General features: G+C 44.6%; 1 protein-coding gene across 1 annotated transcript in view; it reads right to left on the bottom strand.

The window, feature by feature from the left end:
* Window positions 1-23,373, bottom strand: part of LOC140719259 (ras-related C3 botulinum toxin substrate 1-like) — a 111,511-nt gene that overhangs the window by 8,340 nt on the left and 79,798 nt on the right. The window contains exons 5-6 of the mRNA XM_073033752.1: window positions 22,199-22,358; window positions 2,067-2,199 (exon numbers count right to left, since the gene is read on the bottom strand). Of these exons, the coding sequence (XP_072889853.1) occupies window positions 2,069-2,199; window positions 22,199-22,358 (291 nt within the window). The 3' untranslated portion in view covers window positions 2,067-2,068. The remainder of the gene's footprint in view (window positions 1-2,066; window positions 2,200-22,198; window positions 22,359-23,373) is intronic.

Raw genomic sequence — 23,373 nt, 5'->3', positions numbered from 1 at the left:
GGAGGAGACAGCAGAGGTACTTAATGAATACTGTGCTTCAGTATTCACTATGGAAAAGGATCTTTGCGATTGTAGGGATGACTTACAGCAGACTGAAAAGCTTGGACATGTAGTTATTAAGAAAGAGGATGTGCTGGAGCTTTTGGAAAGCATCAAGTTTGATAAGTCACCGGGACTGGACGAGATGTACCACAGGCTACTGTGGGAGGTGAGGGAGGAGATTGCTGAGTCTCTGACGATGATCTTTACATCATCAATGGAGATGGGAGAAGTTCCGGAGGATTGGAGGGTTGCGGATGTTGTTCTATTATTCAAGAAAGGGAGTAGAGATAGCCCAGGAAATTATAGACCAGTGAGTTTTACTTCTGTGGTTGGTAGGATGATGGAGAAGATCCTGAGAGACAAGATTTATGAACACTTGGAGAGACGTAAAATGATTAGAAATGGTCAGCATGGCTTTGTCAAGCGCTGGTCATGCCTTACGAGCCTCATCAAATTTTTTGAGGATGTGACTAAACACATCAATGAAGGTAGAGCAGTAGGTGTAGTGTATATGGATTTCAGCAAGGCATTTGACAAGGTACCCCATACAAGGCTTTTTGAGAAAGTAAGGAGGCATGGGATCCAAGGGGACATTGCTTTGTGGATCCAGAACTGGCTTGCCCACTGAAGGCAAACCAGTAGAATGCCTCAGGAATCTGTTCTGGGACCCCTTCTCTTCGTGATTTTTATAAATGACCTGGATGAGGAAGTGGAGGTATGGATTAGTAAATTTGCTGATGACACAAAGGTTGGAGATGTTGAGGATAGTGTGGAGGGCTGTCAGAGGATACAACAGGACATTGACAGGATGCAAAACTGGGCTGAGAAGTGGCAGATGGAGTTCAACCCAGATAACTGTGAAGTGGTTCATTTTGGTAGGTCAAATATGATGGCAGAATTTAGTATTAATGGCAAGACTCTTGGCAGTGTGGAGGATCAGAGGGATCTTGGGGTCCGAGTCCATAGGACACTCAAAACTGTTGCGCAGGTCGACTCTGTGGTCAAGAAGGCATATGGTGCATTGGCCTTCATCAGTCGTAGGATTGAGTTTAGGAGCCGAGAGGTAATGTTGCAGCTATATAGGACCCTGGTCAGACACCACTTGGAATACTGTGCTCAGTTCTGGTCACCTCACTACAAGGATGGATGTGGAAACAATAGAAAGGGTGCAGAGGAGATTTACTAGGATTGAAAAGCATGCCTTTTGAAAATAGGCTGAGTGGACTTGGCCTTTTCTCCTTGGAGCGATGGAGGATGAGAGGTGACCTGATAGAGGTGTACAAGATGATGAAAGGCATTGATCATGTGGATAGTCAGAGGCTTTTTCCCCAGGGCTGAAATGGCTAACACGAGAGAGCACAGTTTTAAAGTAGGTACAGAGGAGATGTCAGAGGTAAGTTTTTTTATGCAGAGAGTGGTGAGTGTGTGGAATGGGCTGCTGGTGATGGTGGTGGAGGAGGATACGATAGGGTCTTTTAAGAGACTCCTGTACAGGTATATGGAGCTTAGAAAAATAGAGGGCTATGGGTAACCTGAGGTAATTTATAAGGTAAGGACATGTTCAGCACAGCTTTGTGGGCCAAAGGGCCTGTACTGTGCTGTAGATTTTGTATGTTTCTATGTGATAAAGATAAGGCAATGACATAGAATTAGGCCATCCAGCCAATTGAATTTCTCTGTTCTACCATCCACCATGGCTAGTTTGTTATCCCTGTCAATCCATTCTCCTGCCTTCTCCCTATAACCTTTGAAACCCTGACTAATCAATAACTTTATCAAACTGTGCTTTAAATATACCCAATGGATTTGACCTCCACAGCCATCTGTGGCAATAAATTCCACAAATTTATCATCCTCTGGCTAAAGAAGTTCCTCCTTATCTCTGTTCTAAAGTGACAGTGGATCCTATACCCATGAAACTAGACATCCCCAGATCTGGAGCCAATTCAGGTGTACACATCTAACACAATAGCGTAGTGGGCTCAAGGCACCTAATGTCTCAGTCACAAAGCAAAACCAGGCACCTTTACAGTAGCAGGCACTTCTTCTTGGACCTCTCCTCAGGGGCAGGGCAGAGGACAGCCCGAATAGCCTCATCAAACACAGTCTTCAGTCCTCGCTGGGTGAGGGCGGAGCACTCCAAATACCTCATGGAACCTGTGTCAAAGAAAGAGGAAAATATAGGAATTGCTTCGATAATAAAATGCTTGTTGCAACGTTCGGGCCAATGTTTCCCCAGTAATGCAAATGATTGGCCTCTTGTTGGTTTTCCTAGACTGGCTGAGAATCAGGATCACAAAACAAGCCCATTCCATCTCAACTAAAGCTCACTCCATCACTGAACACATCCACGAGAGGCGGTGTCACAGAAAAGCGGCATCCATCATCAAGGACTCCTTCCTTCAGGCCATGCTCTCTTATCACTGCTGCCATTGGGAAGGAGGTGCAGGAACCTTCAGTCCCACACCAGCAAATTTACTCACCCCAACACTAAACTGATGCACTTTCAAGGACTCTGCAACTCAGGTTCTCAGTATTTAAACAACACGCACAAAATACTGGTGGAACACAGCAGGCCAGGCAGCATAGATGCATTTTGTGTGTGTTGTTTGAACTTCCAGCATCTGCAGATTTCCGTGTTCGTTCTCAATATTTATTTATTTTATTATTTTGTATTATTCTCTTTTTAGCATTTGCACTTTGTCTTTTGCATGTTGGTTGTTAGTCTTTGTTGTGTGCAGTTCTTTACTGATTCCGTTGTGTTTCCTTGTATTTAATGTGAATGCCCACAAGAAAATTAATCTCAGGGTAGTACAGTAGATTCTGGTTAATTGGGACACATCAGGCCCAGTACATTTTGGCCCAATTAGCTGACGTTTAATGGAAATAGTTAAAAAGGCATAAAAAAGGCATTCAACTCAGTAACACATTATGTATTTAACTGAAATACAGAACAAATTAGAACACTACCATCACTTGTACAGTAAAACTATTAAAAAGTTTCAAAGGTTCAGTTTATTATCAAAGTATGCAGAATACAACTCTGATTTGTCTTCTCCAGATAGCCATAAATTACAGAAAAACCATAGTAGTTGAAAGAAAAGCCATCAATCTCCCCCTACATGAAAAGAAAGAAACAAAATAACCCAAACCCACCTAACCCCTCCCTCACATGAAAACTAACAGATCACCCAAACCCACTCAATCCTTCCCTCACACAAAAACTAACAGACCACCCAAACCCACCCAACCCCTCCCTCACACAAAAACTAACAGACCACCCAAACCCACCCAACCCCTCCCTCACACAAAAACTAACAGACCACCCAAACCCACCCAACCCCTCCCTCACACAAAAACTAACAGACCACCCAAACCCACCCAACCCCACCCTCACACAACTAACAGACCACCCAAACCCACCCAACCCCACCCTCACACAAAAACTAACAGATCACCCAAATCCACCCAACCCCTCCCTCACACAAAAACTAACGGACCACCCAAACCTCCAGCCTGCCAATCGGCAACAAGACCGAAAGGGTGAGAACAGGAAAAAAAAACAGAACTGAAAGAGGCCAATTTGAACTGCAGTCCAATCTATAAATGTCAGAATTTAGAGGACATCTCTGAGAGCATCGGGACTCCAAGGGAAGCAATTCGAACCGGCAGACTCCCCAAGGGCAGCGACACGAGCCAGCCGCCCAACCGAGGGAAGCAACATGAACTAGCCACCCCTCCGAGGGAAGCCTGGTTCCTAATATTTTCTGGCATTTCCAAGCCTGAATGCTTGATGCTGAAGTGAACAAAACAGTTCCCAATTGTCTTGCAGTTTATTTCTCACCAACTATCAGTGACAAAAATCGCTGCTTTTTGAAGACTAGCACACACTACTGATGCTATTTAAAAACTGTTCACTCTAAGCAGAGTGTAGTATCGAATGGCCACACTGACACTAGTTAGAAGATGTCTCATAGTCTCTTGCCCCAATTAAGTGGCATAATGTCTTAAATAAATGAAGGGAATCCAGGCTATTTTCTCAAGTAGTTTTTGTTCTTCAAGAGTTGTCCCAAATAATCGATAGCCCAGTTAACTGGAATCCACTGTATATGGTGACAATATATGTACTTTGACAATAAATTTAATTTTAAATTTGATTTTGAATCTCAGGTGTCAAACAAACTATCAACATCTATTAAGCTTTTTCATGCACATAAACATCCCGGGCAGATGTGGGAAGACATTGAAGCTGCCTGGCCTGTTGAGCTCCTCCAGCACTTTGTATGTGATGTTCTAGATTTCCAGCATCTGCAGAATCCCTTGTGTTTAAAATTTAGGAAGTGAGAAGACAGTAGAAAAATAAAGGGAAAATAAAATATTAAAAGAAAGAAAGAGCTAGAAAGCACTATAGGTGTGTGCATCACAGTTGGCATGGCAACTGCTCTGCATATGACTGCAAGAAACTATAGAGTGGTGGGCACAGCTCAGCACATCACAAGAACCAGCCCCCCCCCACCCCCCGTGGCCTCTGTCTATACTTCTCACTGCCAGACCAATCAAAGACCTCACCCACCCTCTCTTCTCCCTTACACGGAGAGCAGTAGGGCACTGAGGAGTGTGGTAGAACAGACGGATCTGGGAATGCAGATCCAGAATTCATTGTAAGTGGTGTCACAGGTAGATAGGGTCATTAAAAAAGCTTTTGGCACATTGGCCATAAATCAAAGTACTTATGAAGCACAGGAGATGGAATGTTATGTTGAAGTTGTAAGATGTTGGTGAGGCCTAATATGGAGCCTTGTATGCAGTTTTGGTCACCTACCTACTGCAAAGATGGTTGAAAGAGTACAGAGAAAATTTACAAGGATATTTCCAGGACTTGAGAGTGAGAGTTATAGGGAAAGGAAAAGATCAGGATTTTATTTCCCAGAGTGTAGGATGATGAGGGGAGATTTGATAGAGACATAAAATTATGAGCAGTATAGAGAGGGTAAATGCAAGCAGGTGTTTTCCACTGAGGCGGGTGAGATGAGAACTAGATATCATGGGTTAAGGGTTAAGGGTGAAAGGTGAAATGTTTACAGCAAACATGAGTGTTCAGAGTGTGGAGTGAACTACCAGCAGAAATGGTGGATTTCAACATTTAAGAGAGGTTTTTTAAAAAATACTTATTTATTGAGATACAGCACGGAATAGGCTCTTTGGCCCTTCGAGCTGCGTCACCCAGCAATTCCTGACTTAATCCTAGCCTAATCACAGAACAACTATCAACGGGTATGTCTTCGGATTGTGGGAGGAAACCCACAGGATCACAGGGAGAACGTTCAAACTTCACAGACAGCGGTGGGAATTGAACCTGGGTCAGTTACACTGTAAAACGTTGTGCTAACCACTACGTGGTGCAGCAAGGTACATGGATGGGAGAGGAATGGAGGGCTATGATGTGGGTGCAGGTCAATGGACTAAGCAGATCATTAGTTTGGCATGGACTAAATGGGCCAAAGGGCCTGTTTCTGTGCTGTAGTGTTCCATGACTCTGTCTCCCCCGTCCCATCAGGCAGAAGATACAAAAGCTTGAGAGCACATAGCACCAGGCTCAGTGACAGCTTCTATCCTGTTGTTATCAGACCCTTGAACAGACCTCTTGACCTCACTCTTTACCTCGTTATGATCTTGCACTTGATCATTTATCTGCACTGCCCTCTCTCTATAGCGTTTACCCTTTATCTGCACTGCCCTCTCTCTATAGCGTTTACCCTTTATCTGCACTGCCCTCTCTCTATAGCGTTTACCCTTTATCTGCACTGCCCTCTCTCTATAGCGTTTACCCTTTATCTGCACTGCCCTCTCTCTATAGCGTTTACCCTTTATCTGCACTGCCCTCTCTCTATAGCGTTTACCCTTTATCTGCACTGCCCTCTCTCTATAGCGTTTACCCTTTATCTGCACTGCCCTCTCTCTATAGCGTTTACCCTTTATCTGCACTGCCCTCTCTCTATAGCGTTTACCCTTTATCTGCACTGCCCTCTCTCTATAGCGTTTACCCTTTATCTGCACTGCCCTCTCTCTATAGCGTTTACCCTTTATCTGCACTGCCCTCTATAGCGTTTACCCTTTATCTGCACTGCCCTCTCTCTATAGCGTTTACCCTTTATCTGCACTGCCCTCTATAGCGTTTACCCTTTATCTGCACTGCCCTCTCTCTATAGCGTTTACCCTTTATCTGCACTGCCCTCTCTCTATAGCGTTTACCCTTTATCTGCACTGCCCTCTCTCTATAGCGTTTACCCTTTATCTGCACTGCCCTCTCTCTATAGCGTTTACCCTTTATCTGCACTGCCCTCTCTCTATAGCGTTTACCCTTTATCTGCACTGCCCTCTCTCTATAGCGTTTACCCTTTATCTGCACTGCCCTCTCTCTATAGCGTTTACCCTTTATCTGCACTGCCCTCTCTCTATAGTGTTTACCCTTTATCTGCACTGCCCTCTCTCTATAGCGTTTACCCTTTATCTGCACTGCCCTCTCTCTATAGCGTTTACCCTTTATCTGCACTGCCCTCTATAGCGTTTACCCTTTATCTGCACTGCCCTCTCTCTATAGCATTTACCCTTTATCTGCACTGCCCTCTATAGCGTTTACCCTTTATCTGCACTGCCCTCTATAGCGTTTACCCTTTATCTGCACTGCCCTCTCTCTATAGCGTTTACCCTTTATCTGCACTGCCCTCTCTCTATAGCGTTTACCCTTTATCTGCACTGCCCTCTCTCTATAGCGTTTACCCTTTATCTGCACTGCCCTCTCTCTATAGCGTTTACCCTTTATCTGCACTGCCCTCTCTCTATAGCGTTTACCCTTTATCTGCACTGCCCTCTCTCTATAGCGTTTACCCTTTATCTGCACTGCCCTCTCTCTATAGCGTTTACCCTTTATCTGCACTGCCCTCTCTCTATAGCGTTTACCCTTTATCTGCACTGCCCTCTCTCTATAGCGTTTACCCTTTATCTGCACTGCCCTCTCTCTATAGCGTTTACCCTTTATCTGCACTGCCCTCTCTCTATAGCGTTTACCCTTTATCTGCACTGCCCTCTCTCTATAGCGTTTACCCTTTATCTGCACTGCCCTCTCTCTATAGCGTTTACCCTTTATCTGCACTGCCCTCTCTCTATAGCGTTTACCCTTTATCTGCACTGCCCTTTCTCTATAGCATTTACCCTTTATCTGCACTGCCCTCTCTCTATAGCGTTTACCCTTTATCTGCACTGCCCTCTCTCTATAGCGTTTACCCTTTATCTGCTTTGCTACTGCAGATTATTGGGCCTTCTTCTAGCTCAATGCACCAATGGACCACTTTTTTGTTCTAATTGCATTTTTCTTATAAAATATCATGTACAATTTATGCTTAATTTCTATTTCCTTGTGAATACCACGTAGCTGATGCTTTGTGCCCGTGGTGCTGCTGTACATATGACAATAAACCGACCTGGAACTGAAGGTATGGCCACCAACATGGAGGTGGCGGAGATAGAGTTGTGCAAAGAGCCACAGTTGGAGACATCCGAAGGTGCAGCGCTGGAGGTAGTTTCAGAGAATGAGAGAGGCCGCAGACAGATTAGATAATCATAAAGGTGTTCCTGATTTTTCACACATCTATGCCGTGGAAAGTCATTTGTATCATGGATCATGTATTATCACGTGTACATCTCAGTAACAAAACATGGGCAGGTTTAAACTGTACTTCCACAATAGGGACAGCTTGAAAACTGTTCGAAGTAATCCGAACAGAAATGCCCCAACAACAACATTTCACTGGCCAGTGTGACTGAGAGCACCTCACAGATTCTGATTGAATTTACCACCCAGCAGGTTCGGGTCCAACCTTGTCCATCAAACTGCAAAGCTGAAATGAAAAGTTAACTCAGGTCCTGCCCTTAGCCCACTGTCCTAGTGGCATTCAGTGTGAAAACCAAACTGCTGGACAGACTCAGTAGGCCAGGTAGCATTCGTAGATGGAGGTGGAGAGTCGACAGTTCGGGATGAGACTCTGCATCTGTGTTGTTACATTTTGCCAAAGCTCAAAGTTGAAAGTAAGCTTTATTATCAAAGTACATGTCCCCATATAGAACCGCGAGAGTCATCTTCTTGCAGGCATTTACAATAAATACAAAGACAAGAGAATCTGAAAAACTGCTCAGAAAGACAAACAGCCCATGTGCAAAAGACAACAAACTGCAAACAAAATGAAAGAAAATTAGTAATAAATAAATAAGCAATAGCTATCAATATCATGGGATGAAGAGAACTTAAAAGAGAGTCCATAGGTCATGGGATTAGTTTAGTGTCAAGGTGAGTGAAGTTATCCACTCTGGTTCAGGAACCTGATGGTAATAACTCTTCCTCAACCCGGTAGTGTGAGAACTAATGTTTCTGTACCCTTTTCCTGATGACAGCAGTGAGAAGAGATTGTAGATGTAATGGCATCTACAGCCATTAGGTATTTTAATGGCAGCTCTTCAACAACCAACAAACTGAGTCATGATCCCAACTCAGAATGTTCCTTCAGTGAGCAAAAATTGCATCACTTGCATCAGAGCTAAGATGCACCACCAGAGCTCATCCAACAGGTGGCGGTGTAACCCAGACTGCAACAAGGAGGCAGGGGGTGGGTTCTCAAGTCAGCCTGGCCTTTGGGACAGAAGTCTGAACATTGCAAACAATGAAACAACCTTGTTGGTCTGGTTGGAAGCAGGAAACAGAAAAAGAAAAATAAAGCTGTAAAAAGATCTGAAAATAGAACAGTACAAGACCACTTCGGTCCGCAACGTTGTGCCAAAATAATTAGATGCTTAATTAAACTAGTTCCTTCTGCCTACATATTCCTCCATTCTCTGCACATTTATGTCCCTATCTAAGGGCCTCTAAAATGCTTCTAACATATTTACCTTCACCACCACCTCTGGCAGTGAGTTCCATGCACACACTATGCTGGGTAAACTTGCTCCCTCTCACCTTAACAGATAACACTTAATTGAGATCTGTGGAGAGAAAAACAGTTAATTTTTCACGTCGATAATCTTCCAAAAAAGGCTCTGATGTGAGGTTTCTGTCTGCACAGATGCTGCCTGACCTGCTGAGCATTTCCAGAATTTTGTTTCAATCTCTCTCCAAGACTATGAATGGTATCCCTTCCTCTCTCGACACTGCCAACCCTCCGCCCTACTCCATCCTCAGTATTATCATCCACCAGCCAACTTGTCAGTGAGCTCTTCCTCTGTGGGAGAGTCTCACTAGCAGACTTTTGCTGCCAGCTCAGTCGTGAACATATCACTCACATACATTTGGCAATGGATGGTCATCGAAGCTAGGATTAACAGGTAGACTAATCCCATGAAGATGGTGCAGGTAGTGCTGCTGCCAAAAACACAAGGGATTCTGCAGATGCTGGAAGAATTCAGCAGGTCAGGCAGCATCTCTAAAGAGGAATAAACAGTTGATGTTTTAGGCCAAGAACCTTCATCAGGACCATAAAGGGAAGAAAGAAAGAAACTTTACCCCTTCCTCTCCAGTCCTGGGGAAGGATCTCAGCCTGAAGTATCGATTGTTTATTCCTCTCTGTAGATGGTGACCAACCTGTTGAGTTTTGTTGCCAAACAACTTCAGTTACCCGCATTTGATTCTGATGGTGTTTGCATGTTCTCCATGTGATCTAAGATGTCCAGTATGTTAGATGTCACTGTAACTTTCCCCTAGTGTGGAGGTGAGCAGTAGAGGAGTGTTGGGATGGGATGGAATTCATAGGAATGAGGGGAGAATAAAATGGGATTAATGCAAATTGCTGTTAATGGTTAATACCATCTTAGTGGGCTGAAAAGGCCCCATTATCACGATTCCATAATAGCTTTGCGTTCAGGCAGTATACCCACACCAACTGAAATAACCAGGATGATGAAAACACAACTTTGATCACTTCAAGCAATTCTCAGCCCAGGGAGTCCAACAGATTCTGAAAAATTGCAGACTCAATTTCATACATTTGTTCCTTTCCTCAAATCAGGCATGTCAGTCTGCCATGTGGGGAGAAACCAAACGACCTTTGTGAAATTAGGCCACAAGACAAAGCAGCAAATGTAGTCCGTATGGCCCATCAAGTCTGCTCCATCATTTCATCAAAAGATCAAGTACAACCCTGAGATTTATTTTCTTGCAGGCATTCACAGCAGATACAAACAGACACCATAGAATGAATGCACAAGCAACCAATGAGGAAAAGATCAAAAGCTGCAGAAGATCGTGAACACAGCCCAGCACATCACACAAACCAATCTTCCATCCTTGGACTCACTTTACACCGCACTCTGTTGGAGCAGTGCTGCCAGGATAATCAAGGACAACACACTTTTTGTCCCACTTCCCTCACGGAGAAGGTTCAGGAGCATGAAGATTCGTACGGCCAGATTTGGGAACAGGTTCTTTCTAACTGTGATAAGACTGCTGAACAGATCCTGACCCGGATCTGGGCCGTACTTTCCAGATATCTGGACCTGACTTGCACTACCTTACTTTCCCTTTTCTATTTTCTAATTATGATTTATAATTTAAATTTTTTTATTATATCTGGGAGCGCGAAGCGCAGAATCAAATATCGCTGTGATGATTGTACGCTCTAGTATCAATTGTTTGGTGACAAAGTAAAGACACCAAACTGCAAATACCAAAAGAAAAAAATGATAAATAAGCAAATAAATATCAAGATCATGAGATGAAGAGTCCTTGAAAGAGAGTTCATAGGTCATGAGTGAGTGAAATTATCCACTCTGATTCAGGAGGCCTTTACTGTGATTTCTGAAGCTGGTGGGGTGGGTCCTGAGGCTTCTGTACCTCCTTCCTGATGGCAGGAGCAAGAAGAAAACATTTGTTCTACAATTGTAGATGCAATGGCATCTACAACCTTTATATATTTTAGTGGTTCTTTCTCAGCAACCAACAGACCATGTAACGATCTCAACTCAAAATGTTCCTCAGTGAGCAAAAATTGCATTACTTGCCTTGGTGAAGGTCCTTGAAGATGGATGCTGCTTTCGTGCTACAGGGCTCTGTGTATATGTACTCATTGGTGGGGAGGGCTTTACCTGTGATGGACTGGGTCGTATGCACTATTTTTGTAGGCTTTTCCGTTCAAGGAAATTAGTGTTTTCATACTAGGCCGTGGTATCTTGCCTGTTATTTCCTCAAAGAATTCAGGCAAGATTTCCCCTTAAGAAAACTATGCAGACTTTGGTCTGTTTTATCATGTGGCTCTAAGAACCCCAAAACTTAATCCTTAATAATGTAATAGAACAGTATAACTATTCATTGGAAATAAATAACTCTGAATTAAGGTCAGGGCAGGTTTTGGAGCAGAGGGATTTTTTTTTAAGAGAGCAGGGAAAGCAGAAGTGGCTAACTTGTTTTGTTTAAATATAGGCCGGATTTCCCCCACCCTCTCAGTCGCCATCATGAGGTAGTGAAGCAAATGTCTGCCTCTTTCACCCATTCAAATAGGTCACGGCTTTTTCAAGGTTCATATTTATTTATCACATTTACATCATAACAGAACCTTCTGGTAAGTTGGCAGTACACTCAGACGCAGTGGCCTCCAGGGGTCAACCAAAGGTGTTAATGTCTTTTTTAAACATTTTTTAACAAACACAAGAGCTTAAAGTCCTGCAGGTCTAACCCATCAGCCAGTTCCTCACTAATGGAGAAGTTGGATTTGATAGGGACGGTGTTGATGTGAGCGACAGAGAGTCATTCGTGCGCGAAGGAGGTGTGCAATCTAAAAGCAAGTAATCGTCTTCATCGTTTTTCTTGTGACTGCAAGACCCTGTTGGATAATGGAGGTGTGGAATGTGCAAGTCCAATTCATTGGTTTATTGCCCAACGACGGGAGCATTCGGTGGGAGAGCTGTGTGGCCTCGGGCAAAGCGCGGACTAGGCCCCAAGCCGTGATGTCACCAGTTTGCTGCCACTCAGGAGAAGCGGTGCGGTGTGGCATCCACGCTAAGGGCAGTGCTGCCCCCCAGTGTTAGCTCGGCAGAAGACAAGCTGTATTGTGTTCGACTGTAGGCAGTTGCAACATTATGGACTCAGGGACTTGGACTAGGACCATTATACTATGCAAAAGCCTTGGGCACTACATATAGTCAGGGTGCCCAAGACTCTTGCATAGTACTGTAGTAATTTTATATATTGCTCTATACTGCTGCTGAAATTAAAGTTCATGACATGTGAGTGATGACAAACCAGATTCTGATATGGTCTATTGTGGACAGAGAGTGGGAAGGAGGCAGGGAGAAGAGAATCATGGTTGGGAAAAGGGGAAGGGAGAGGGGAGGGAGCAGGAAGCACCAGAGAGACATTCTGTAATGATCAATAAACCAATTGTTTGGAATCAAATAAGCTGGTGTCACTCAGGGCTGTGTGTGTCTGTACCAGCACCACTGCCCACCCTTGGCACTTCCTCTGCCACCTGTCCCATACCCCTCCTGTGGTGCTCCACCCTTGCCATTCCTAAATATCCTTTGGTCCCGCCAGATTTACAAGCTTGTTCACCGCTCCACTTTGGCAAATACTGTACTAGCTACATGCCTAAGACTTTTTGCACAGTACTGTACATAGTTTTGTGTGAGACTGTATTTTACTGCTGTCTTATATGTGCCCTGTGCTGTATGTGAATGTTGGAATTGTCTTTTGAATCTTGGCACTGGAGGAACACAGCATTCATGTATGGTTGAATGACAAAGGAACTTGAACCTGCAGTGAGATGCTGCATCTGCATTAACAACCAATTCACTCAGGGAAATGCTGGGGGTAGTGCCCATGTGCTGACACACATTCTGGCAACAACACAGCATTCATTCCATGTTCAGCAGAATATGATTAGCAGCAAAACCAGCCCCATGCCTCCTTCACTCTCAAGCACATTCTCATTTCCCTAACCCCAGCAGATTCAGAGACAGTAGACTTTTGACTTCCCCAGCTCGACCCAAGACTTTGTCCAATGGGCCTCAATTTCCAGACTTCCGATCGACCCTTGGGCCGTAACATCGACTCTGAAACCCGGTGATCACTGAACACCGGATTTGCCTGTGACGGACTCCAGACACTGGACCTCCAAACCCAGTCTCACCAATTTGCGTACCTCTTGGTTCTTGTTCCTCCTGTCCATACAGAACCTGCTGACAGTTTGTTGGCCTGGAGGAGGGGGTATCAGCCCTTGTCCATGCCAGTCTGCCAACTCCGCATCCAACAGCTGACCACCAGTATCCCACCTCTGCATCACTGGCTTAGACTCTGGCCTGACCTATTCCCCCATATCGCTTCCCTAAACCCTAACCTGACCCTTCACTTCCCCAAAAACCATCCCCTTGAAACCACAGTGATTGACAAGTGTTGTAGGCATTTGGTTTGGGAGCAGAAACAGGCCACTCTGCCCAATGCAGTGAAGATGCTCCCACACATTGCTGGGCCAGGATGCCTTGGGTGCTGGTGAAAGACAACTGTAGGGAGGTGATGTAAGGGAGGACTAGGGAGGTGATGAAAGGGTCTTCACAGAAACAAACCAATTCAGACTTCGCCAGCATTCAATATCATCAGTGCTGAGTAGCAAAATTCAGGAGTATACCCCTTTCCATCCTTGCTTATATATTCCAGTCTTTAAAAGCAATGTTGACATTGGTCAGACCTCATGTGGAGTAACATGAGCAGTTTTGGGTGCTTACCTAACAAAGTCATTTGAGAGGGTTCAGAAGAGGTTCTTGCGAATGATCTCAAGGCCATTTTATGGCTCTGGGTCTGTAGTCACTGGATGTTAGAACAATCCGGGGATTCTCAGTGAAGCATACTGAATACTGATAGAGTGGTTAGGGAGAGGTTGTTCCCTATAAGTGGGGGAGGTCTGGGACTAGAGGGCTCAGCCTCAGAACAGGATATCCCTTTAGAACAGAGATGTGAAGGAATTTCTTTAGCCAAAGGATAGTAAATTTGTGGAATTCAGTATCACAGACAGCTGTGGAGGCTAAGTCATTGGGTACAGGCAGTCCCCGGGTTACGTACGAGTTCCATTCCTGAGTCCGTCTTTAAGTCCAATTTTTAGGTAAGTCGGAACAAGTACATCTGGTATTATTTAGCATCAGTTCGTCAAACATTTGTTTTAGTATATACTATATATTTTACCTTTCTATGCATATAAAACACTTAAGAAACGTATGTATTCCAATAATTAAACTGCTGCATTGCTTAGTAATAATTGTAGCTTTCATCAGGGCAGGGCCTTTCACATGCTCCATTCTTCTCACTTTATCTGTTATCCTTTAAAATTGTTCCGATTGTTGACCAACTGTAGCCTAAAGCTTTTCCAATGACCGACAGCATTTCACCTCTTTCCAAACGCTTTATCATTTCCACTTTATTTTCAATCGCGATCGCTTCCCATCAATGGAACAGAAACACTGTGGGCATCGGTTCCCGAGCTGTGCCGGCTCCCAAGGTCTGCTGGGTCCTAAGACTGAGACAGGCTGAATGGGACAAGTGGGGGCTGTGCTGGGTTTGGGTATTTGATCCTCCACAATATTCCGTGGGTATTTAAACTGGAGGTGGTAGTTTTTTTTTTTACGAGGTCGTGTTGCGAGCTCGACATCCACCCAGCATGGATGGTACGGGAGTCGCTGGATTTACATCAACCCAGCACAGGAGCAGTCTGTCACTGGATCGAACTTGCTGATCTCACTGCGCCACCAGCCGACCAGAACTGGGGAGGGGGGCAGGGTCAGGGTGAGTCTTACTAAGAAAAATTTAAGCCAAGTACAAAGTTAAACACTCAACACAGTGTCAATGGCAACGACTTAAAATGGCGGACGGCGTTCTCCTTCCTTGGTTCGTAAGTACAAGTTGTCTGTAAGTCGGACGTTTGTAACTCGGGGACTACCTGTATATTTAAAATGGAGGTTGATAGGATCTTGATTAGTAAGGGCAACAACAGTTGTGGGGATAAGGCAGGAGAATGGGGTTGAAAGGGTTAATAAATCAGCCATGATGGAATGACAGAGAAGACTCGATGGTCCAAATGTCATTGTTTTATGCCTGCCCCCTTTCTGTTTAACTCATGAGGGGTACAGATAGGGTAAGTGCAAGCAGGCTTTTCGTACTAAGGTTGGGCGGAGCTATAACTAGAGGTCATGGGTTAAGGATGAAAGGTGAAAAGTTTAAGGTGAACATGAGGGGAGATTTTTTTTCTCAGAGGGTGGTGAGAGTGTGGAGCAAGCTCCCAGCGCAAGTGGTGCACGTGAGCTCGTTTTATAGATAGATTATATAGAATAGTACAGCACATTACAGGCCCTTCGGCCCACAATGTTGTGCCGACCCTCAAACCCTGCCTCCCATATACCCCCCCACACCTTAAATTCCTCCATGTTTTCAACATTTAAGAGAAGTTTGGTTCAGTACATGGATGGTAGGGGTATGGAGGGCTATGGTCCCAGTGCAGGTTGGTGGAAGTAGACAGATTAAATGGTTCAGCATGGACGAGATGGACTGAAGGGCCTGTTTTTTTTTGCTCTACTTTTCTATGATTCTATGACTTATATTCCTTTAAATCTCTCATCCTAAGAACAATAGCCAAATCCTTCTTGAGTATTAAATGATGACTTCAACTACTTTCAGCTGTGCAGCTCTGCGAAAAGAACATCCTCATCTTAAAAGTTTTTCCCCTTCTCTCAGTCTGTGAACTCTTCCCTCCCCACCTCATCCTTAACTGTGACCCCTTGACCTTGGACCTCCTCCCACCATGAGAACATCCTTCTCAGTCTGACTGAGTTTTGCAAATCCGAGGAGATCCTCCCTCATTCTTCTGAGCTCTAGTGAACACAAGCCTAAATGACATCGTGCTGCCCTTCTCCAAGGGTCATCATCTTATCGTGGTGCCACTTCCTGAGACCCTCAGAGCGATGCCGTCTGGAGCTTAGCTCCTGGCTGGGTCGCCCATGCTGGTACGGTGAAGGAGGAGGTTCCAGACAAAGAATGATCCAACCGAGACTTCAACAGTGGAGCTGGCAGAAGATGACGACACATCACAATGGCAGGGAAGGTGGAGGAAGCCTGCGGCAGTGAAGGTCCCCAGTCATCTTTCACTCCATGCCACTATTCACTGATCCTGATCTGTCAAGGACCACGTTGTGGCTGCCCGTGCATCAGCCTCTCCACAATAAACAAAGTCACACACAGGTGTACTCCATTAAGGGAAGCCTCCCTAACATCCCGGATTAAGTCCCATGATGATCAGTAAGTGGCAAAGAGGTCAGGATTGTGTGGATCCCAGATTGAGCTCCACAGCCACCAATAGACAACAACTCATACTCGACTCCAAGTGATTGTATTACTATTAATATCGTGCTGCCACCTCAACATCACTGCTCCAAATTCCACATTGTTATTACTGCAAATAACCAGACACTGAACACAATGCCGGAAGTAAATACTTTAAATTCATTTCTTTGGCAATCTGGGCACTGTCAGCACAAGGGAATGTACAGATGCTGGAAATCCAGAGCAACACACACAAAATGTTGGAGTAACTCAGCGGTCAGACAGCATCTATGGAAGGGAATAAACAGTAGATGTTTTGGGCTGAGAGCCTTCAATAGGACCACTCTTCACCTGAACACCCACCTCTTTGCCTAAACTGCTGATTCCTGTTCTAATCTCCTTACATGCCTCTAAATCAAGTAGACTTTGAACACACTCCTGTGATCAGACAGCAAAGGTTTAGCAAGTTGGATCCTGGCATGGCAGCTGACTTACAATAGGAAGGATTAAACAGGCCTTAGTTTTACTGGCTGTATATGGGAAGATCAAGACGTGATTTTTAAAACTTTTTTCTATAGTGAGTCAGTTGCCGACTATATTAGAGGGGAGGGAAGAGATGGTCTCAGTTGGTGAACAGAATGCATACTGAAGTAATGACTTGTTCTGAAAGTCCGTGGTACATAGAAACGTTAAAGGAAGTGGTGTGTGGTTGTGTCCAAATTCAGCACAGGGCAGGGCTGTCCTTCCCCAAACACTCAGAGAGATTACAACACAAGGCAAGTTACCAACTTCCTCAACTGAGCAAAGACAGAACCAGTCATATCAAACTCCACCATTCCCTGTGGACCAATAGCTTGGACTCTACCCCTTTCCAGCAATCTCTGGAATCATGGTTCCTCCCACATCAATATCTGGAACAGTTGTTGCACATTGACAGGGTGCTATGGTGAGAAGGAAATGGTGGGCAGGAAATTACAGCACAGCCTCTCAGCAAGAGTCCCGGTCTGAGGGCAATAACGAGCATATTGGTGCAATAGCTTGGAACTCGGGACAATATTTCTAGGGATACAGGTTTGAATCCCCAACTGCAGCTAGGAGATTTAAACCACAAGTCTGGAATTAAAATCAATTCCAGTAGTAATGAACATGAAATCAACCCCAGTTGTTGTATAAAAACAATTCAGCTGGCATGGCCAACTCTTAACTTGTTCAACACTGTCCTCAAAGTTTAAGTAAAATTTATCAGAGTACATACATGTCACCACATACAACCCTGAGATTCTTTTTCTGCCAGCATACTCAGCAAATCCGTAGAACAGTAACTGTTAAACAGGATCAATGAACAACAAACTGTGCAAATACAAATGTAAAATAAATAACGAGAGCATGAAATAACAAGATAAAGAGTCCTTAAAGTGAGAACTTTGGTTGTGGGAACACCAGAAGTAGAATGAGTGTAGTTATCCCCTTTTTTCCAAGAGCCTGATGGTTGAGGGGCAGTAACTGTTCTTGAACCTGGTGGTGCGAGTCCTGAGGCTCTTGTACCTTCTACCTGATGGCAGCAGTGAGAAAAAAGCACGGCCTGGGTGGTGAGGATCTTTAATGATGAATGCTGCCTTTCCACGGCAACGTTTCACGTAGAGGTGCTCAGTGGTTTTACCCGTGATGTACTGGGCCAAATCCACTACCTTCTGTAGGATTTTCCACTCCAAAGGCATTGGCGTTCCCACACCAGACCACAGTGCAGACAGTCAGTACACTTTCCACCACACATCTATAGAAGTTTGCCGAGCATTTTGATGACACGCCGAGTCTCCACAGTCTCCTGAGGAGCCATGCTGTTGTGCTTTCTTTGCAATTATGCTTATATGATGAGGTCCTCTGAGGTAGTGCACCATGGAATTTAAAGTTATTGACCCTCTCCACCTCTGATGATTACTTGCTCATGGACCTCTGGTTTGCCTCTCCCTGAAGTCTACTATCAGTTCCAGTTGACATTGAGTGACAGGTTGTTGTTATTACATCATTCAGCCAAATTTTCATTCTCCCTCCTGAATGCTGATTCAGTCCACAACAGTGGTGTCATCAGCAAACTTGTAGATGGTATTGGAGCTGTGCTTAGCCACACAGTCGTAGGTGTAAAGTGAGTAAATCAGGGGGCTAAACACACATCCCTGTGGTGCTCCTGTGCTGCTGGAGATTGTGGAGGAGATGTTTTTGCTAATCCAAACTAAATGGAGTCTACAAATGGGGAAATTCAGGATCCAAATGCACAAGGAGGTATTGAGACCCAGTCCTGGAGTCTACTGATTAGTTTTGAATAGTACTGAATGCCAAGTTGTAATCAATAAAGAGCATCCTGAAGTTTGCATCTTTGCTGTCCAGATGTTCCGGGGTTGTGTGAAGACCCAATGAGACAGCATCTGCTGTGGACCTGTTGCTTTGGTAAGCATATTGGAGCAGATCCAAGTCGTCACTCACACAGGAGTTAGTATGCTTCAACACCAGCCTCTCAAAACACTTCATCACTGTGGATGTAAATGCCACTGGGTGATGGTCATTCAGACAGATTACCAGGCTGTTCTTGGGCACCGGTACGATTGAAGCCTAGGTGGCTAATCTAGCCTAGATGGGTAACACACACTGCTGGAGTGAGGGATTGAAGGTATCTGTGAATACACCAGCCAGCTGGTCCACACAGGTTCTCAGTACTCAGCCAGGTACTTCATCCGGACCGAATGCTTCCTTGGATTCACTCCCTTGAAGGCAGCCTGCACATCATCTTCAGGTACTGAGACCAAAGATAGTGCGATGGTTCCTCTCTGTTCTGATTATCAAAGCGAGCATAAAAGGTATTGGGCTCATCTGTAAGTGAAGCTCTGCTGTCCCCTTTGTCACAGATTTATCTTTGTAGGAGGTTGTGGCATTCAAACCCTGTCATAGCTATTGAGCATCCCTCGTTGACTCCAGCCTAGTCCAGAATCTCCACTTTGCCCGAGAGATGGCTTTCCGGAGATCATACCTGCACCTCTTGTAGCATTCTTCATCTTCAGGCATGAATGTCTTTGTTCTGGCTCTCAGCAGGTTCCAGATTTCATTGTTCGCCCAGGTTTCTGATTGAGGAAAACCCTGAACGATTTTGTGAGGGCACACTTATCCACAGCTGTTTCAATAGAGTCTGTAATGACCCTGGTGTGGTCATTCAGGTCCTCAGGTGAGTTCTTGAACTTGGCCCAGTCCACTGACCCAAGGCAATCCTGTAACCGTTCCTCAGCCTCCCACGACCACCTCTTGGTTATCTTGATCTCTGGAGCCTTGCTGTTCAGGATCTGTCTGTACGCAGGAAATAGGAGTCCAGCCAAATGATCCGACGTGGTCTCAGGAAGGAAAGACAGGTGTTCCTTATTACAGTGTAGCAGTGGTCTCGTGCTTGGGACCTCTGGTGCAACAGGTTATAGGCTGGTGATAATTCGGCAGAGTTTTCTTTAAACACGCCTGGTTAAGGTCGTCACCAATAACTTGAAATGCATTGGGATGGGCTGTTTCTTGTCTGCACACAGCACTGTGCAGTGTCGCAAGTGCTTGCTTATAATTAGCCGCTGGTGGCATGAAACTGCCGTCAAGATCACGGGTGAGAACTCCCAGGGGAAATAGAATGGTCTACGTTTAATTGTCAGGTATTCTAAGTGAGGGGAACAAGCAGCTTACCTCAACATATGTAGAGAAGAAATGATCAGGGAACCAAATAGCCAAGCAAGACTTGTTTTATCATTCCCTCAGAACTAGTACTCACATATAAGATGTGGGCATCAATGGAAGGGTGAAGTGGGGACGACTAATCACAAAAATGCTGATGGATTGTCCTGTTTACCCTTGGAAAATGAAATGCCTGAAATATTTACAAAAGAGGATACTCCTCTTGATATACTCCCTCTAATGCCAATTAAAAGTCTCCCTATTATGGCAGAAATGATCCAGGGAGAAACCAGAAAAGACCCCATACTGTCGCAGGTGTACATGGCAACTCAAAGTGGCCGGAAAGTACAGCAGAAACTCCAGTTCACCAAGTCACTGATGACTCTGGGTTTCACAGAACCAGCGCTCACTACAGGGATTCAATTACACATTCAGCCATCAAATGACAGGATTTTCCTATGGTGGGAGAGTCAAAAATCAGCCTCAGAATAGAGGGGTGTCCTTTTAGAATGGAAATTAGTAGGAATTTCTTTAGCCAGAGAGTGGTGAATCTGGAATTCTTTGTCACAGGCAGCTGTGGAGACCAAGTCTTTCTGTATATTTAAGGCAGAGGGTGATAGATTCTTGATTGGTCAGGGCATGAAGGGATATGGAGGGAAGGCAGGAGATTGGGGCTGAGAGGAAAAATGGTCTAATTCTGCTCCTATATCTTAGGGTGTTTTAGAAAACATTCACTACCTCAATCCAGGAACTTGATAGAGGAGCATATTGATAAAGGCATAGATCGAGTGGACAGTCAGCGTGGACAGTCCAGGGTGAAGTTGGTTAATACAAAGGGGCATAACTTCAAGGTGATTGGAGGTAAATAAAGTGAGATGTCAGAGGTAAGTTTTTTTTATACCCAGAGTGGCACACATTGACAGAGGTGGCAGTGAACATTGATATGTTAGAGACAGTTAAGAGACTTAGACAGTCACATGGATGAAAGAAAAATGGAGGCTGATGCAGGAAGGAAGGGCGCGATTGATTTTGGAGCGGGTTTAAAGGTCAGTGTGACATTGTAGTCCAATGGGTCTGTACTGCTCAAAGCTCTAAGTTTACATCAGCTTTATGACAGGCACTCAATGAGGAACTGGAGTGAAACATGTTCATTTTGATTGAGCAATATACTAAAGTTTGGGACACAAGCAGACTTTACACAGTGACAATGCAATCTTAAACAGTCAAGATTGGAAATACTTAGCAGGTCAGGCAGTGTTCACAATCGACCTGAATTGTAAACGAGTCTCTCTCTCTCTCTCCCCTCAGACGCTGCTTGACCTGCTGAGTGTTTCCAACATTTCCTGTTATCCAGGTTTCCAGCATCTACAGTTTTTATTTTGATCATGAGTAGAGTCATAGAACAATACAGCATGGATACAGGCCATTCGGCCCAACCAGTCCATAATGACCACCCAATTTCCTGCATTTAATCAATATCCCTCCAAGCCCCAGGCTTCCATGTATTTTATTTGATTGCTTCTTAAATCATACTATTGTACCTGTCTCAACCAGTTCCTCAGTCTCCCCTCATGTCCCTCTTAAATCATTCCACACTCATCCTAGTCCACCATATCAATGTGCCTCAATTTTAGACTTTTTTTTTAAAGATGTTGTCCATCACTTTCCTACACACCAAGAAATATAAACCTAGTCTGCTCAACCTCCCTCTATAACTCATGCCCCCTAGTCTGGGCAACATCTTCGTAAATCTGCTCAGCAGACTTTCCAATTTAAATTAATCTTGGAGCGAATTAAAAGGACAGCATAGCATCATTGGCTGAAGGGCCTGACAGTCTTGTTCAAAATCATTGCCCAGTGTTTAGAATTAGGGTCATTATGAAGTAACTTCAGACAACAGTAATTCCACACTAACCATCAACCACCTATTTATATTCATCAATTCACCCCACCTACTACCACTCACCGACACACTGGGGACAATTTACAAAGGCCACTTACCCACCAACTCAAAGGCTTTATACATGTCAACCCCTTAACACACTGAGCCATCCTTACAAACACCCGCTCCCCTCAGTGTGGTGTGCACAGCTGATGACCCAGAGAAGGGACGACTCATACCAATTTCCTTTGTCATGGCGAGCCCTTGAGGATAGGTGATAGGAGCCAACTTCTTCTCCTTCAACTTCTCGATGGTGTCCTTGTCGTCCCTCAGATCCAGCTTGGTGCCCACGAGGATGATGGGAGTGCTGGGACAGTGATGCCTCACCTCAGGGTACCACTGTGAGAAGAAGGTTAGATCTGTCAGCTTACCTGCGACCCACCTCCTGGTCCCCACACCAGCAGCTCATGATCGTGTCCCATAGGCATTTTAGATCATCACTGCTCCACTCGGAGAGGGTCCAGACAAGGTTCACAAGAATGAAAGGGTTAACTTATGCATTTTGATTCCTCTAGGCTTGGACTTGCTGGAGTTTAGAAGAATGAGAGAGGACCTCATTGAAACCTATTGAATATTAAAAGGCCTAGGTGGAGTGGATGTGAAGAGGATCTTTCCTGTGTTGGGGGAACCTCGGACCAAATGGCACAGCCTCAGAATAGAAGGATGATGCTTTGGAACAGAAATGAAGATTAGTTTCATTACCACAAATGGCTGCAGAGGCCAAATCATTAGATATATTTAAAGAGGAGGCTGCTATGTTCCTGATCAGCAGGGGTGTCAAAGGTAAGGAGGGAGAAGGCAGTAGAATAGGGTTTGGAGGATAATATATCAGCCATGATAGAATGATGGAGCAGACTCGATGGGCCAAATGGCCTAAGTCTGCCCCCTATGTCTTATGGTCCTACAGTGTGTGGCGCAATGGCAAGGACATAACAGATACAGGAAGGGGGCCATTCACCCCCTAGCTCCCATAATCTGCCATTTAACAAGCTCAGGGTTAGCAGTTTACTTCAGGCCACTGTCTTGAATCAAGATCACATCCCTCAATTCCTTAAACATCCCAATATCTACTGATCTGACTTTTGACTATAATCTATGACTGAGCCTCTTGGAGATTTCCAAAGAGTAAAGATCTTGCATGAATCATTAGATTCTAGCATGTTTCTAAAGGACTGGAAAATTTCAAATGTCACTTCACTCTTCAAGAATGGAGAGAGGCAGAAGAATTGAAATTATAATCCAGTTAGGTGGTTCAGAAGATGATTGAGTCAATTGTTAAGGATGAGGTTTCTGAATACTTGTAGGAACATGATAAAATAGGCCAAAGTTAGTATGGTTTCCTCAAGGGAAAACA

Source organism: Hemitrygon akajei, chromosome 31, assembly GCF_048418815.1.
Source record: "Hemitrygon akajei chromosome 31, sHemAka1.3, whole genome shotgun sequence".
Classification (NCBI taxonomy): Eukaryota; Metazoa; Chordata; class Chondrichthyes; order Myliobatiformes; family Dasyatidae; genus Hemitrygon; species Hemitrygon akajei.
The sequence above is the reverse complement of the archived record's forward strand: the minus strand, read 5'-3'. Positions and strand labels throughout refer to the sequence as shown.